General features: G+C 41.3%; 1 protein-coding gene across 2 annotated transcripts in view; it reads right to left on the bottom strand.

The window, feature by feature from the left end:
* The window catches only part of fbxw7 (F-box and WD repeat domain containing 7), an 88,207-nt gene that overhangs the window by 27,723 nt on the left and 43,911 nt on the right, over window positions 1–16,573 (bottom strand). The window contains exon 1 of one of the 2 annotated variants that reach the window (XM_086033266.1): window positions 1,439–1,965. The exons of the other annotated variant lie outside the window; for it this stretch is intronic. Within the exon in view, the coding sequence (XP_085889392.1) occupies window positions 1,439–1,477 (39 nt within the window). The 5' untranslated portion in view covers window positions 1,478–1,965. Of the gene's footprint in view, window positions 1–1,438; window positions 1,966–16,573 lie in introns of those variants that run through there. 2 annotated transcript variants of the gene reach the window in all.

Below are 16,573 nucleotides of genomic sequence, written 5' to 3'. Positions count from 1 at the left end.
AACCACTGCTGCATAACGATACATTGCTGTTCAGTGTCCAGCCAATTCTAGACAAGTCAACTATTATACCATTTAAAAAAAAATAGCCTTTTGAGGTGTTTGAAATTGACACAATTATAAATGCAAAGTTCATTTCAAGGCACAATCAGAAACAAAGCAAGAAATAGGGTATCTGTGCAGCTAAACAAAGACAAGTTTCTGAGTTTTTAAGGTAATTTCATCAAATTTATGACCACTGTGTTATGATCAAAATATTTTAAAATGTTGAAAGCATTTATGAAAGAAATGGTTGTCAGTGGGTGGGCTCATTCTGAGCTTTGTAAAATCTTAAATGGTAATTGGAAAGATAACATTTTCAGGCCGTTTTCATCCATTTTAAGACCTCTACATTAAATATTACCACAAGGCAGGGGAACTCAATTCATAAATGATTGTCAGCAGTTTGGCTCATATCAAGTATGTTCAAATGTTGCTTACAAATACATCAATAAGTCCAAAGAAGCTATAACAATGTCACTGTGGCATTTTTAAGCTTTAAATGTCATTCTTAAAAGGATAATGAAGGTCTTCATGCTGGAAAATCACATGTAAAGATCCTCCTGTTATGAGGTGGATTATATTGCCCAATTTTAACATTTTATATTTTCTTGCAAATCTATCCAAAAATTAGGGATTCAAAACTCTTTTCTTTAATGCTACATTTGTAAGTAATTTGAGGAGTGTCAAACTGACCTGCTTTAAAATTTTACAAAAAAACGGTAAAAAAAACTAAGTAGTTTCTCATATTCCTTTTCAGATACAAGTATTATTCAACCTCAGTTACATTGTGGGTAAATGCATATTTTAAAACATAATTCTAAAATTAATTTTAAAATGACAAAAATAAAGAGAAAAGCTACAGCTTACCTTGTTTCTTTTTACTATATATTGTAAAATATGTATATTCCATGAAAAAGTACTCAATTTGATCTAGTGTATGCTTTTCAAAAGAAAACAATTTTCAATGTAACATCACAAAATGCGATCTTTGTGTCCGCAAGTCAACTCCCGAAGGGGTCCACATTTGGGCCTCCACCCACTAGTTGCAAAACCCCAAGTGTGTAGTTGCTTAAAACAAAGATTACAGCACGGTGCGTCAAATCGATTAAGAAGTCCGTGCGCATTTTCGTCATTTTTTAAAAAAGCCCCAACTTGAGTGCCGATGCCGCCAGCCGTCAGCGGAATGGCACCAATGTGCACATCTAGCGAGACGAGGACGCTAAATCGGCGTGGAGAATTTTCAAATAAACGCAAAAGCGAGGCCTCGCTGGGCTGTTGGAGCTCTGCGCCACGCCAATGTCCGTCCTCCGCAGTGACCGAGCAACCTGACACACGAGTGGCGCGTCATACAAAAAAAAAAAAGCTCATAATCAAACAGCGAGGCGACGCAGTGACTCACTTTGTAGAAAATCATCTTCAAAGTGCCGTAGAACCCCATGGTGCTGCTTTTTTGGGGAGCCGGCGGGCGCTTCCTTCCTGCTCAGTGACGCTGGCTGAAGTGTAGTGGTGCTTCTGCGGGGGCGGTGGCGGGGCTGTGACGGAGTGAGGCCGGCGACCGACTCGCAGGTAGATCCGACGCCGCCTCGGCTGTGAACATGCTCGGGCACGTCACCCCTCCACCCGCGTCGCTTTCAGTACAATCCCCCCGATGGCATCGAATTCAACACGAGGGGAAACTAGCGAAGAATATCTCCACTCGGACGGCGGGCAAGAAGCGGGACTCGTGCCTGTGTCAACGATGCGATGCGGCGGTGGACTGGAGGCTCGCACACCGCCGAGCAGGGGAGTGATCACGGGAGGGGAGGAGGAGCCGAAAGCAATGAGCAGGCAGCAGAGAGCGAGTGTGCGCCCTCGTCTTCCTCTGCGCACGCTGCAAAAAGACGACTCCTCCGCATGGATCGCATTAGAGCCTCCCCAGTGGAGAGGAATGGTGCAGTCTGGCGTTCAGCGCCCTCCCTCCGGATTTGCACGCATTCCGTATCGGAGCACGAACTCCTTTCTGACCCCAATCACTTGTTGCACGAGCAACCGATGCACGCACCACGCCCTATAACTGCATCCTCCCTCAAACATTGCTGTGTTTACACTGAGGAACTGGTGGTGAAAAGAGTATTTAAGAAGAGCATATACAGCTGTAGGTAGAGCAGTGATGAGCAACTGGCAGGCTCAATTCTTTTTTTTTTGTGGGGGGGGGGGTGTTCATCACTAGATGGCAGTCATCGCTCAAACCCACCTACAAGAATGTACTTCAGAGATAAAGAGCCATTTCCAATTAGATCAAGAAATTGGTGTCTTTTCAGTAAAATAGGAAGTAGATTATTTGTTCACAAAAAGTAAACACAAACCTATCAGTCATGAACAATTTCAACTTAAATTGCCACGACAACACCCATCTCAAAAGTACTGTACATAAACAGAAATGTCTTTTTCCACAAGAGCCATTGACAGTTCATTTGAAGGGCATGAAGAGCAAGAGCCCTTTGCAGAGAGGGATGATTGAATCAGTATATTTTTTGTTTGCTTCGAAGCTTTGTAGTTGGAGTGGATTGTTATAAATTAAAAGCATTAAAATATATTAAAACACTGCGGTACATTGGTTTCACAAAAAAAGACATACACATTTTCTGTCCATATTTAAAATGGCATTTTGCCATACATCTGGTTAGGAAATGTGCGGTCCTATGCTGACAAAAAAGTGTGCCCCCCTCCCTTGTTTAAGTGTCCCATTCCTGACAAAGAATAGCTCAGTGTACAATAGAAGAAGTTGATAACACAAAATTACATTTTTGTACATTACGTCATGAAGTCAGAGTATGCAACCATACAAGATTGACATATTGCGTTGGTTTGTTGTTGCGTAAATTTTTTTCCCCCCATTCACGCACTAATGTTGCCAAATTTAACTCATTCACTGCTACTGATTGCTCTAGAAGTCAAATATTTTGGGCTGAGACAGTGAGCACCGTAATTCATAGAAACACCCAAATTGACTCGCTAACATTTAGATACCACGCACAATGCGATAATTGTAAGTTTTAACAATTCCCAATGGGTGTACCATGAGATTTTTTCTTTAAGAAATATATATTCTTGGATAAATTCATATTACAATATCAAATTGTATTGTAAAAGTCAAACCTTTTTCAATAAGATAGACCAATTAAAAATTAGTATACGCCTGCCATGTCCACAAGGCTGCAAGAACAGCAAATCAGACTATGTACAAGTTAATTTTGGAATTGAAATCATGCTCTGTATTAAACATAAAATACAATTAAAAAGAGAGAGGAAAAACAAAATGTGAAGAACTGTGACATTCTCTTACACACAGGTTGCTCTGATACAACTCCGGGGGCTAAAAATTGCCCAAAAGAAACAAAAATGGTACCTTTTACAGGTAGTCATCGTGAGTACTTGTACTTAAGTGTATTGCAATGGCAATATTTGCTCAGGACTTCATCTCAACATTTGAATAAGATGTTTGTGCATCAAGAATAGTCAACAATGACTATCATATGACTCCATTAAACACCACAGAAATGAGCTCAAGCAGCAGATGAGATGACAGAAAGCGGCCAACCTCTGTATCCTAATCTATTAGCACAGTTAGTGTTGTTGGTGCACCTGCTTATTTGCACACAAACTCAAAGGACCAATATTAGCCTTTCAGCGTGGCGGGTGACAGTCGACTGACGCTGACCACTTAACGCGCCAGATGGCTTTATAGCTCTGATTACCGACAGGCATATCTCCGGCAAAAAGACGTTTTGGACACTAAGAGTTTAGTTATTAAGTTATTTTTCCATTGTGTTTTTGAAATTTCCACATATGAACGACAAAGGCTGTCAAAATGTCTCCATTTGAACTGCACTGAGGGCTATCATGTCGAGCAAAAAAGAACCTGAAATGATGATACCGTACTACGAGAATAGAATAGAGAATAGTAGAAAGTTGGGATGTTACGATAGTTGCGTTGCTGAGATTAACAAACATAATTGAGAAAAAAACCTAACATGAAGATAACGGTTTATTTAAAAACAATTCTAGAAAAAAAAAGCTATTGAAATAATTATGCTAAAAGAACCACATCATATTTTAAGTCAAATTGTTTTTGGAAAAAAGGTAATATTGTAAAAATACAATCATTGACATTTTTTGTGTTATTCTGGAACGAAAGTATTTTTTTAAGAAAACAAATCACACTATTACAACTTTATTCACATATGAAATTTCCATGTTTGTTTAATTCTTATAATATTCAAAAATTTCCCTTGAGAAAAAAATATCCAGTAAAAAATATTTTATTTACATAATCAAACAAATATCTGATGCGTATATAGACTCTAGAAAAATCTCAACATTTTAAAATATTAGGGCATGTTTCTCTCTGATTTTTTCCCACAAAAATTGTCTACTTCTCCTGAGGCAAAATTAAAATTCATCCAATTTAAAGATCATATCAAAAACGCTAAAATTAAAATAAAAAAATAGCTTCAGGCAAAATGGTGACAGTTTTGGACATTAGGTGCATTTATGCGACCATATTCCTATGTGTTGTACTGAAAGTTGTCAAAACATCTCCATTTAAACAGCATTGGGTCCACCAATCGTTATAACAACCTTGTCCTTGGACAAAGATATGTTGTACATTTTTGTACAAATCGATACTTTGGTACATTCTTGTTGTTGTCAGGAACAAAATCCCTAGCCCTAGTTTTTCATTCTGTTTCGGTACTTAGTATGTATAGAATCCTACGTCTTTTCTACTTATGTAAACGAAGCAGCTCTGCTGAACAAGCTATAGGACGTTTGTCCCTCGACTCTACTTGATACGAAATGGCCGCATTTGCTCCAAATTGGACATCCAAATGACTGCTGATAATTGCTAACGCTGACCTCTGACTGCCTATTTATTTTCTCCGCAGTCCATAGATGTCACAGGGGAGATAGCGGTGGCTCTCGCCTTTATTTCCTTTTTGACCCGACCCCTTCAAACATCAACGCTGCAGTCGCGTGGGTGGCTGCGCGAGATGTTAATTCAACTCCACGAAGACGATGCTCCATTATCCTTCGCCCGTTGCCATGATTCATCATTTCCTTATTCATCAAACACCCTCCCCCTCCTCCTCCTCACGCCTTGCATCTGTCATGTTTGGAATGAAGCTCACACTTCAGCTTGTTTTATTATTAGGGACCTATTCAAAAGGGGGACCTAGCCCCCCCGTTTCATTTTCCCCCCCCGAAAGAGGACAATTGCACAATGACGAGCTACCGTTTAGTGACACATCGCTGCCCAAGAGGTATTCCGGCCTCAAGTTCACCGCCTGGCATTAAACATTAGCTGGAGAAAGGCCCATTCTTCTCGCCGAGTTGGAAGGGTTCCCACCGGCTGGAACTGCTGCCGTTTGTCGCTCGACAGCTGTTTCGGAATATCATTCACTTCCTGCGTCAGGAACTGAAAGAGTATTCCATCGGTTTTTAAGCGTCACACAGACAGTAACATCCATCTTGATATTGACAACAATACTTTTTGCTTCAAATTCAAAGCATGCAGCAATGTAAAAGAAAGGGGTCTATATTATTTCTACAGCAGATTTTTGTACATTTTGTTATGAGGGACAAATACTGACTTTTTCAAAGGACGTGATGGTGCTCGTTTTTCCCCTTCATTCAAAGCATGCAGCATTTTTCTCCGTTTACAACCGATCCCTGCAGTCTATTGCTAACTTATGCTACAGTAAACGTTTGTATGAAAAACACTTCTGGCCATACAATCGAATGAAAAGTAGGAAGTACAGCTAAAAGAATGTTCATCCATTCATAAGATCTTTCTTTTAAAGAACGCCATCCATTTTCTTCCGCTTATCGGAGTCGGGTGGCGAGCAGCAGCTTTAGCCGGGAAGCCCAGATTTCCCTCTACCCGGCCACTTCGTTCAGCTCTTCCAGGGGAATCCCAGGGCGTTCCCAGGTCAGCCAGGAGACATCGTCGCTCCGGTGTTTCCTGGGTCTTCCCCGGGGCCACCTCCCAGTGGGACGGGCCCGGAACACCTCACCAGGGAGGCGTCCAGGGTGCATCTTAACCAGATGCCCGAGCCACCTCACCTGGCTCCTCTCAATGCAGATGAGCAGTGGCTCTACTCTGAGCCCCTCCTAGATGACCGAGCTTCTCTCTAAGGGAGAGCCCACACACTCTGCGGAGGAAACTCATTTCAGCCGCTTGTATCTGGGATCTTACCCTCACCTTCAGTCTTTTAAAGCAAGCGCCAGACGAAATAGATTGCAGCATGCCTCACTACTGAAATGATAAGTGTGTCAATGGATAACTGTGTATATGTAAAAACAAAGGGCTAGTTCATTTATAAGGCAAGATTTTGTGTCAAATGTGGATATTTAAAACAATGTTTCCCAACCTTGACTGAATCACGGCACAATTCAAAAATCTCACTGTACACCAATAAACACAAATGTCACAGTAAGTATATATCATGAAATTGAATAACGATGCTCTCTACATACCTTCGAGTGGAAAATCATTCAGTTGTTCTGTCTGTCACTAAAATTCACAAGCCGAGACAAGATATTTGTTTCAAATAATTTCCGCACCAATTAAAGGAAATTGGATAACTACTCACTACACACTCATGCGTCGCAGCACAGTGGCTGGGAATCACCGATCTAAAGGAGCTCTTCAGATAACACTACCTTTTCCCTTTCAAAGCATGCAGCAAAATTTCACACCTTTCACAGGGCCTCAGTTCATGGCGGAGACCTTTTCCTACAGTGATTCATTTTTATTTATGTCAGAAACAGCCACAGTATATTGAAATAACATTTCTAGGCCATAAATCTAAAACAACCAAATGGAAAACCGCAAGTATAGCGCTTACTGGATTCTTGTTTTGCATAACTATATATTCTATATATCCTTAAGCCATCACTGGAGCATCACATTTATCACTTTTTCAACAACACTTGGCATTTTTTTGCAAAGTAAGTGACCCACATACTGGGTAAATATTTGAAGCTAGCTGTCGTCAGAGCAATTCAGGCGTGCACAGAACGGCTTTGAAGGCGCTGGGGGCATCAGACGAGGCCACGGTGCGAAAAGGCCACCTCGCCGCCCAACCTTTACACAGCGCATTGGAATGCCTGGCATGCAGGAGAGGCCGCACTGTGGCCTTTCAATGGGCCGGCTTCTCCTTTGTCGCTCTTCTTCTGCCCCTTTTGTAAAGCCTTAACCACCCCCTCCTAAACCCCCCCCCCCCCCCCCCCCCCGATACTGACCTACTGCTCATCAAAACCTAAATCGCACTGGTCACACCTCACACCCACCCAGTAAAGCAAGTTGCTTTTGTTGGGGGGAAAATAAGGTGATCCTTTTATGCAGCCGAAGTTATGTGGAAACACTCAAACACTGCAGTGCAGCGGATGGCTTCTGGGAAATTACAAATGTTAACGTTTTAGCTTTAACACACACAGCCTGCAGCTAATCCTCGTATATTAGGTACTCCCAAATGGACAGCGTTTTAGGAATAAATCATACTTTAACCCTGGAGGCTTCCTCTAAATCTATTTTAAGAACATTTAAGGATATTAATATGAAAAATATTAGGGGTGGGAATCTATGGGTACCTCACGATTCGATTCCGATTCAGAGGCCCACGATTCGATTCCGATGCATCACTACAATGGCTTACATTTTATAGCTAATCTAAAACACTGGTACCTTTTTTAAAACAATTGCATAACTCAAGGAAGAGCAAGGATTTATATTCTACACTTTGACTTTAATTCAAGTGGCAATGCAACCTTTTTTGCGTGTCAACACAAATTTCAAAATGTGCCAATGGCAGCATTTGTTGTACCAAATGCCTAACTTTTCCTATCACAAAAAAATGATAAAAACATATTTAAACATAATGTGATTTAGCGTAACCTGTATTTTAATACTTTATAGTGCAATATGCATCATCTGATTGACATTACTGTGTAACGTAGTAATGAATGCTGCTTTTACTTAACCTATAGTATATTTTCTTTTAAATAATACTGCAATTTACACTACCCCCTACACACACACACACACACACACACACACTTAATGTTTTGTCTATTAGACTACAGGTGTCAAACTTTAAGCCCGGGGGCCAAATGTAACCCGCGACGTAATTCTATGTGGCCCATGAAGGCAAATCATATCGTCGACTATGTTTCTAGCAAATTGTCTTCAATTTCAACAACACTGACATGAGATACTGCAAGATTTTTCAGTTACCAATCCCCCCCCCCTTTAAAATAAACAGAAAAATAGTTGGGCAACCCATTTACTGGCTTCTGATTTCATAACTATTTAGCCATCAATTTGTTGTCTAAGTGATGACATAAGGCGATCAGAGATTGATATGGGTTGACCGCCATAAAATGGCCCTCCGTGGGAAACCATAAATACAATGTGGGCAGCGACAAAAATGATTTTGACAACCCTGTATTCGAACATTAAAGGTCAGTATGCTTACATAAAAATCGCAGTACAACGCCCAGGAGTGGGTCAATCGTGAGCAACTTTGCCTTCGATGCATTATTTCTTCACTTTATAAAGTGTAATTACTGTACTGTAGTATCCGTGTGTTGGGTGACTCAAAAAACCTGCATGTTAGTGGTGCACTTGTAAGGCCAGGTACTCATGCAGCGAAAACGTTCCTCCATGTTTAATCCTGTTATGATGAGAGGCTTTTTGCATGTGGTTGAGGTCTGAGCTGTTCACATCCCATTGTGGCATTTAAGAGAGGGGGAGTTATGGAAACGTGTCGATGATGCGCCAGGTGATTCCTGGCTGGGCCTTCAACATTTACACAGGCATGCATAAACCTCTTTAATCATCGCAAATTACACACTTTGCCGCGCCTGTTGGCTGTTGACTCTGAGAATGAAGATCCAAAACCCGATTGAGAAAATCCGTTTAGGAACATTCTAACACAGTCTCGCCTTGACCGCCACTTCATCCCGCTAGCTTTGAAGAGTTTCATTTATGTGGTGCGCACAACTGTAATCATTTTTACTGTACCTACGGAGGAATTTGGAAAACCTTCAGTATCCTTTGATCTGAGGCGATAACATCTAAGCTAACAAAACCACATTAGTGATATATATTTTTTTAATCGGAAGATTAATGTTCTGTAGCTCCGAGCGCACGCGGCTGGCATTTGTTTGCATAGTTCGCGGGATAATTGTCACGTGTGCCAGTCAACCAATCATCATGTGTTTCTTTATATGTGTCACATTATCACGTGGGCTACAGCCAATCGGGTGTATCCTCAATTTATGTGCGATGCTAAATTATGATGCGCCTGTTCTGTTTCTAAAGGTTTCACAATGGCAACCATTTACAAATAACTGATCTCAAACGGAAGCATTTGGGACAATCTTCATGGCTTTGTGAAACTAATTAATCTAATTTGAATCAGGAAGTTGAGCATTTAGCAAGGTTTGCTAAATGAAAAGAGTGGCTATTTTTAGTCACGTTTGCCAGCGCTGCGGCACAAATGGATCAGAGTGCAGCGGGCGTTCTACCCATGTTGATTTACAATCCAATTTCAGGCATTGAAGGGTGCGTTTGATCTCGTTTAGATGTGTCCACCCAGCACGCTTGTAGAGCAAAGGTTCTTGTCTAAAGTGTCCCGTTCTGAGATTAGCGTTATCTCTGATGGGCCACAAGCAGAGCGGCTGATAGAAAGCCCAGCCTGACATAACTTGCAATGACACAATTTGGCCACCAGAGAACGCACAGGAGAACGATGACTGAGATTCAAGCAAGGTGAAGCATGGGAAAATTTGAATATCTTTGTCAGAAATCTTCCTTTTGGGATGAAGTAAAATGATGCAACTTGCAGCAAGTACCACAAAGACGATAAATGTAATGATGCAAGACCGACAAACAGGTTTGGGAGAATACATAGAAATGATCTGACTTTAGTAATGGTGATTGTGGCTGACTGATGAAAAAGATTGGATTTCCATTTTCTTTTCAACATGTAAAGGACAGGAAGCTCGCGCTAGAGCCACAGATTTAGTCTGCAAACAAACAGCCTCAAGCTATCAGACATCATTGTGAATAAGATAAGAATGCCTTTATTGATCCCACAGTGGGGAAATTTTCGTTGTTACAGTAGCAAAGATATAGGCCCCTGTGTGACCTATATCTTTGCTACTGTAACAACGAAAATTTCCCCACTGTGGGATCAATAAAGGCATTCTTATCTTATCTTATCTTATCATGACTTGCAATGTTTTGGCAAGACATTCAACTTGTTTACTCATTTAAACGTAAATACTTTATCAGTGGAGCAGAAATTCAAACTAGCATAACAATCCAGACTGTTGCACTTTGTCTCCTAGAAAGTTGGAAAACTATTTGCTGCACAAAAAACAGACAATGTAATGATGTTGCGCTTTCCTAAAAAAACACAACAAGAAACAACTAAAGTATTGATAACTATTGAGATATTGATATAAATATATATTGAAATACACATTTAAACAAATAAATGAATCATAATATTTGTTTGATTATGCATTTATTTATTTAAATTTGGCACTCTTAGACCTCTGTAACCAAGTGTGAACCGAACCATGAATTCAAAGTGGAAGTCACCCCAAACATTTTTTTTTCAAGAATATGCTCTATGCAAGCCCACTAGTTGAAACACGATATTCTGATTAATATAGCGTTTGTGGAATATGAGTTCAGCAGCAAAATCCATCGGTTTTTAGCCATCTGAGGGGCTTTTTTTTGTCACTTCTGTCAACTGAAAATGACATCACAATTGCTCAGGGCTCATGTAACGATCACAGCTCACCTGTTTTTTGAAGCTGGGCCATGATTGGTCGCTATTTGAGCCCTGAGCAACTGTGATGTCACTTTCAGTCGACAGAAGTGACAAAATGGCCGCTAGGGATAGACCGATTATCGTCCGGGCCGATTGTCGGGGCCGATATTTGGCATTCTTTTATTTTATTTTTTTCTAAGGCTGATAAATTAAAAATAGCTTTATACGTGCTTACTGCACCGTGCTTCTCTCTTTCTGTTTGCTACACAGGCAGATTGGCCTGCCCAAAGCACCATCTGATTGGTTCCTTGTGAAGTGTGTAACAGCCAATCAGCGTAAAGCTGTGTGTGCACTCCCTGCTCTCTCTCTGTGTCTCCTGGACAATCCAGGCACATACACGACGGGAGTTAGTAGTTCAAGGTAATGCAATAGACCTCGCCGAAATTTTAGTAAATGTCAGTCTACTATAACTCACTTGTAATATTACTATGAGCCCTTCTGTGTCATATAAACACAAGGGGCAGTTCTGCTCGCCACAGTAAGCTGCCTTGCGGCTCAAGCTAACCACTCCCCCAATGTCACAACAGTTAATTTGCTTTGTGAATGACATGACTCCTGAGAGAAGTTGCTGATAATATCGGGAAATGGTGATAAAAGTAAGGCGTGAGTCAGTGCCAGTGTGTGCGTGTCTGTGAGGAAGCCACATTATGAAAAGCTAAACTCAACTTTATTTATAGAGCACTTTAAAACAACCACCGCTCCAAGTGCTGTACATGGTGCAAAAATTGACGGCAAAGTACTGCATGTGAAAGTCCGGTCTTGGAAAGATGCTTATTTTTCCGGCTAGTAGCTGCGTTGAGGATTCACTTTTATGTTTTTGAACTTTAAAACAAAAGATGTGTGAAAGATAAACATTTCAGTTATAGTGGATTTTTAGAAAACTATTTACTGTAAGGAGATATTTGTTAGAGCTCCCTGCACTTTTTTGTGAGACTTAAAACAAAGTTGTCTATTTTTTTAAGATCTAGAAAAGTTTTAACATCTCGTAAATTCGCTGCAGTCTTCCCATCCTCAATAGGGTTTGTGTGTGTGACGCAAACAGTGTTCCTACAGTCGTGTACACCTACACGCTAAGAGTACACATAAGGCATCAAGTCCTCCTACCTCGTATAGAAAACAAATGAGAGGTAAAAACTATAGAGGGCCATTTTGTACAGAGGTTGTAGTAGGTGCTGTCCATTCAATTGTTAGCTCAGACACCACAAACAATAGAAGAATGCACTGTTTAATAATGCACCACCAACTCCCAGGCATGGGTTGATTTCTAATGGCCTTTTGTTCACAAGACTTATTATAGTTATGGACAGAGTAAAAACAAAGCCTGTTCACACTTTTGCGAAGAAAAAATAAAAAAAACCCTAAACAATGTGAATGTGCAGTTATCATCCCAGACCGGCATGACACTTAATCTTAGCGCGACGCAGTTTGGGAATCCCTGGGCTAAAGCAAGCTAAACAGGATTTATGGAGCGTCTGCATCACTGAGGCAGCAGATGGCATGGAAAAAGGGAAACATGCCCTTCTATTTGAATGATGCAGTCACAAAAGCATTCAAAGTGTGTCTTTAAATCAGCGGTGGGCAGCCTACGGCCTGCAAAACACTTATCGGCAGCGATAAATGGCGTTAATCTTTGAAGGACCCTTGGAAATGGCCAAACTGAATCTAAAATGGTTGCTTCAAAACAAAATGGCAGACTTTCTGCATCTTTTCAGGCATGGCTTCGTGAGACCTCTTGTGGGACTACTCATGATGGATATGACTATAAAAATTCCATGTTGCTCAGAGAATTTGGCCTCAGGAGCTGAATTCTTCTTAAAATCCAACAGGCCACTCACTACTAAGCTAAAATGCCGCTTCAAATCAAAATGTCAGACTTCCTGTGTCTTTAACTTCATCTTGTGAACGTTAGGTGAGCCGTGATTGGTTGTTACCTGAGCCCTCAAACGTGATGTCATTTTCAGTCAACAGCAAGTGGCAAAATGCGTTTTTAAAGGTGTTAATCGTACATGGAAAAAAAATGAAGTTATCAAATTCACAAAATATTGCATTTTTACTATTGAAAATTGCAAAGTTAGTAAATATCCCTTTAATGGATGGGTTCTTGAGATTTTTTTGGTGGCTCTAGTCATAAGAGACATATCTGCTAAATTCCATGTTAAATTTAACCGGCATAAGGGGCTGAATTTTGTGCTTCATCTCAAACAAAATGAAAACTCTTATGAGATTGCGAGTACGGGGAAAGCCCTTAAAAAGGCAATTTATTGGTCCCCTGCTTCTGCTTCAAATGACTACACTTTGTAACATATGACATCAATTGAACCCCTCGGACAAGCACAAAAGCTATCGTTAGCCAAAGTGATGCCCATTCAATTCACACAGAGGGAAGGTGTGGCTCATTACCCCAATCCAAGACACGACACTATAAATGACCTGTGCCTTTTGAAAAAAGGCGACGCGTAATAGCAACCATGCGTCTGGTGCTTTTAATCCGGGCCGCTCCATCTGCTGTGGTTGCGTCTCTAGCTACATCCGGTAGGACAGCTGTATGGTAATGTGCACGAGAGGCCGGGCAGACGACACGAACAAGGGGCCCCCTTCACAGCAGGCGACTTGGCAGATTACACATTCAGGAAACAAATAAAAGATACGCAAAACTTGACAAAGACACGCTCGCTAGTCAGAGAAACGATCAACTGATGCGCGTTCTTGGGGTTTTAAACAATTATGGATGGTGCTTTTTCTTTGGCTTTTGAGGCAATGTCAGCATTAAAAGACAATCTCTGGCTGTGTTGTGTTTTTTCTTTGGCTATTTGGGTCTACTTTTGCGACACTTCCATTCCAAAAGATACATGATGTCACACCAGAGGTCATATGGTGCAAGATATCAGCACACGCCAAGAAAAGTGAAGAGCGGGGGGCTGCTTTTATTTTTTTATAGACATTTATTCCAGTGCGTAGTCGTTGTGCACGATGTCATGGGAAACCAGCAGATCATGCTGGATGTCAACTCACTTCATGAGAACCCAGTTGCACTGCAGTCTCTTCTTTGGCGTCTGTTAGTTTTTCCCCAACAGTGTTTTTTTTTTTTTTTTTTTAACGTGACAACTACTGCAGCTGCACTGCTTTTATTTCCCTCCGGCGGCACGAGAGCAGTCAGCCTGACTGATGTCAGACATTTGAGGGTGGAAGGCAGCGCTGGCGAGCAGACTCAAATCAAATCAATACTTGGAACAGGCCGGGCAGGCTGCAGATCTAATCCCGACACCGCTGGGATGACGGAGGACAGGCAGGGGCGTGGGCAACAGAGGAGGACCCCGCGACTAGCCCTGTAAAGCACCCCCCCAACCATTAATCTGTAAACTTGTTGCTTGGCAACAGGAGTCTCTCCATGTTGGACCTCCAGGCGGCAGTGAGCGCCTCTGGCCTCATCCAGGGATAACGCTCTGGCTTGCTGTTTATGGCGAGGCGTGCACGGCTGGCAATTTAGTGAAGACGTTTAGCAGATAATGCTGATTAAGGCTTCAATTTCATGGGGATGAACCCCCCCCCCCCCCCCCCACACGCACACAACCCCTTCTTCTCCAAAGACCAAAGATAAGATCTCACGCAGCAATTTCATGCCCCAGCAGAGTGGAAACAATCTTTGAAGGAAACAGCAAAAGTGTCTTAAGAGTATCGGCCGAGGTATCTGTCTGCAAACCAGACGACAAAACGGCTTAATTGTGATGCAGTACTCCAACGCGTAATTTGCTAACATGCGATTGGAAAAAACTATCGGCTATGCTTGTTCCCTCGGGCTGATATCGCCATGTAGCGTATGGTTATCTCTACAATGACTGTATTTAAGCAAAAATATTTCTTCATTTTCTAAAACATGTCCTCATTTGGCCAAGTGAGCCGGACCCTATTCCAACTGACCACAGTGGTGCCTTGATGAGAGTTTAATTAGCCCCCCCAAAAATTAGAATTTTTTGGTGTTTCTGTTTTTAACAAGGAAAAATAGCACTCTATTGTATTTTATAGAAACAGAGGAATAAAAATTCAATACAATGTAAAAAAATTAAACAGTTTGTCCATCACGATTTGATGCCGCGATGCAATTCATTGTGCCACTGGGTGGCAGTATTATTCTTTACAGTCAAGCAGACACAAATGAAGAATAGACTTCTACTACTAGTACTTTGACTCAACCTGTTGGAATATTTGTCTTTGTAGAAGATAAAGAATATATGCCCCCAAGTATTCTTATATTATCTGTCGAAATGTGTTGGTCCACCGTTTTTGCTCAAACAGCCATTGCTCCTATAACAGCGACTGTGAATAGACTTCTACTACTAGTACTTTGACTCAACCTGTTGGAATATTTGTCTTTGTAGACGATAAAGAATATATGCCCCCAAGTATTCTTATATTATCTGTCGAAATGTGTTGGTCCACCGTTTTTGCTCAAACAGCCATTGCTCCTATAACAGCGACTGTGGCTGCTAATAGTAGCATGTCAGTATGCTAACATTAGCATGTCAATGGCGTTTTGCATCGTTTGTTAGCATTCAGCTAAGTAGACTTTTTTTTTATACAGCAAAGCTGTGTTTAAAATACACAAGTGTTGAGAGAATTAATTATTTTTTATTATTAAAATTAACTATGTTGCATATTTTACAGACATTTGCGCTTTATCGTACTTCATGGCCCATTTGTCTGTTTTAAAAATGAAATGCAGTCCTGGAGCGTAAAGGTTTCACAGCCCTGGTTTAAAGTGTGCTTCTTCAGGAATTTTGACCCCCCCCCAAAAAAAAACAAGTTACAAGTACAGGTATGTTCACTGTTTTAGAGTATCTGATGAAAAAAAAGTATAACATGTCTTCTTTAAATAAAAAAAAAAAAATGGATGTGCTAATGAGACAGGTGTTCTCCCAGCTGTCTTCTGGCAACCAAGCAGCAGTATATGCTGGCCACGAGACTTTGCGGCGGGCCCTGTGGGAATCCAGCCCCCCACCTCCCCGCCCCACTCTCCACGAATTAAAAAAAGAGGCCAGGCGGACCAGATCAGCACTTTGTGCACTCCGCTGTGGCACGCTGATGTGGTGAGAGGGTGTGAAGGAAGGAGGCCTGCAGAGGATGAGGGGCGGTGAAGCACACAGGCAGGCGCCCACATGTGCACTTCAGCCGGACTTGTGCCATGAGCTTCGCGCAGTTGCACTGCACGCGAATAACGACGATTGGTAAACGACTCCAGCTGTTTTCATACACTATGGAAATTTGGGGCTTGAAGAAGCACTTTGACGACGGTAAAATTTTGGGTGCTATGTTATGCAGTGAGTCTAACATACAGTACAATATTTTGCCAAAAATAATGACAATGTACTGTTACAGTGTTCATTTTATTAATGATACATTCTGGGGAGAACTTTACAACACCCCAAATTTGTAGAACGTCAGTTGTTGAAAATACCGAAATCGATACTGTCCCATGACAGATAAAAATAATGATCACCATAGAGCGTTAATGCAACTCATCTTATGTGATACTCGCAAAAAACTACAACAATACATCGGGATATTTAGAACTGAAGAAAAGAAAGCAAGATGTCGATAGAAATCAATCAAACCACCAGTAAAATAGCATATTGGTGCAGTATCATGACACA

Source organism: Filicampus tigris, chromosome 6 (assembly GCF_054856515.1).
Source record: "Filicampus tigris isolate MCC_2025a chromosome 6, RoL_Ftig_1.0, whole genome shotgun sequence".
NCBI classification, from domain to species: domain Eukaryota; kingdom Metazoa; phylum Chordata; class Actinopteri; order Syngnathiformes; family Syngnathidae; genus Filicampus; species Filicampus tigris.
The sequence above is the reverse complement of the archived record's forward strand: the minus strand, read 5'-3'. Positions and strand labels throughout refer to the sequence as shown.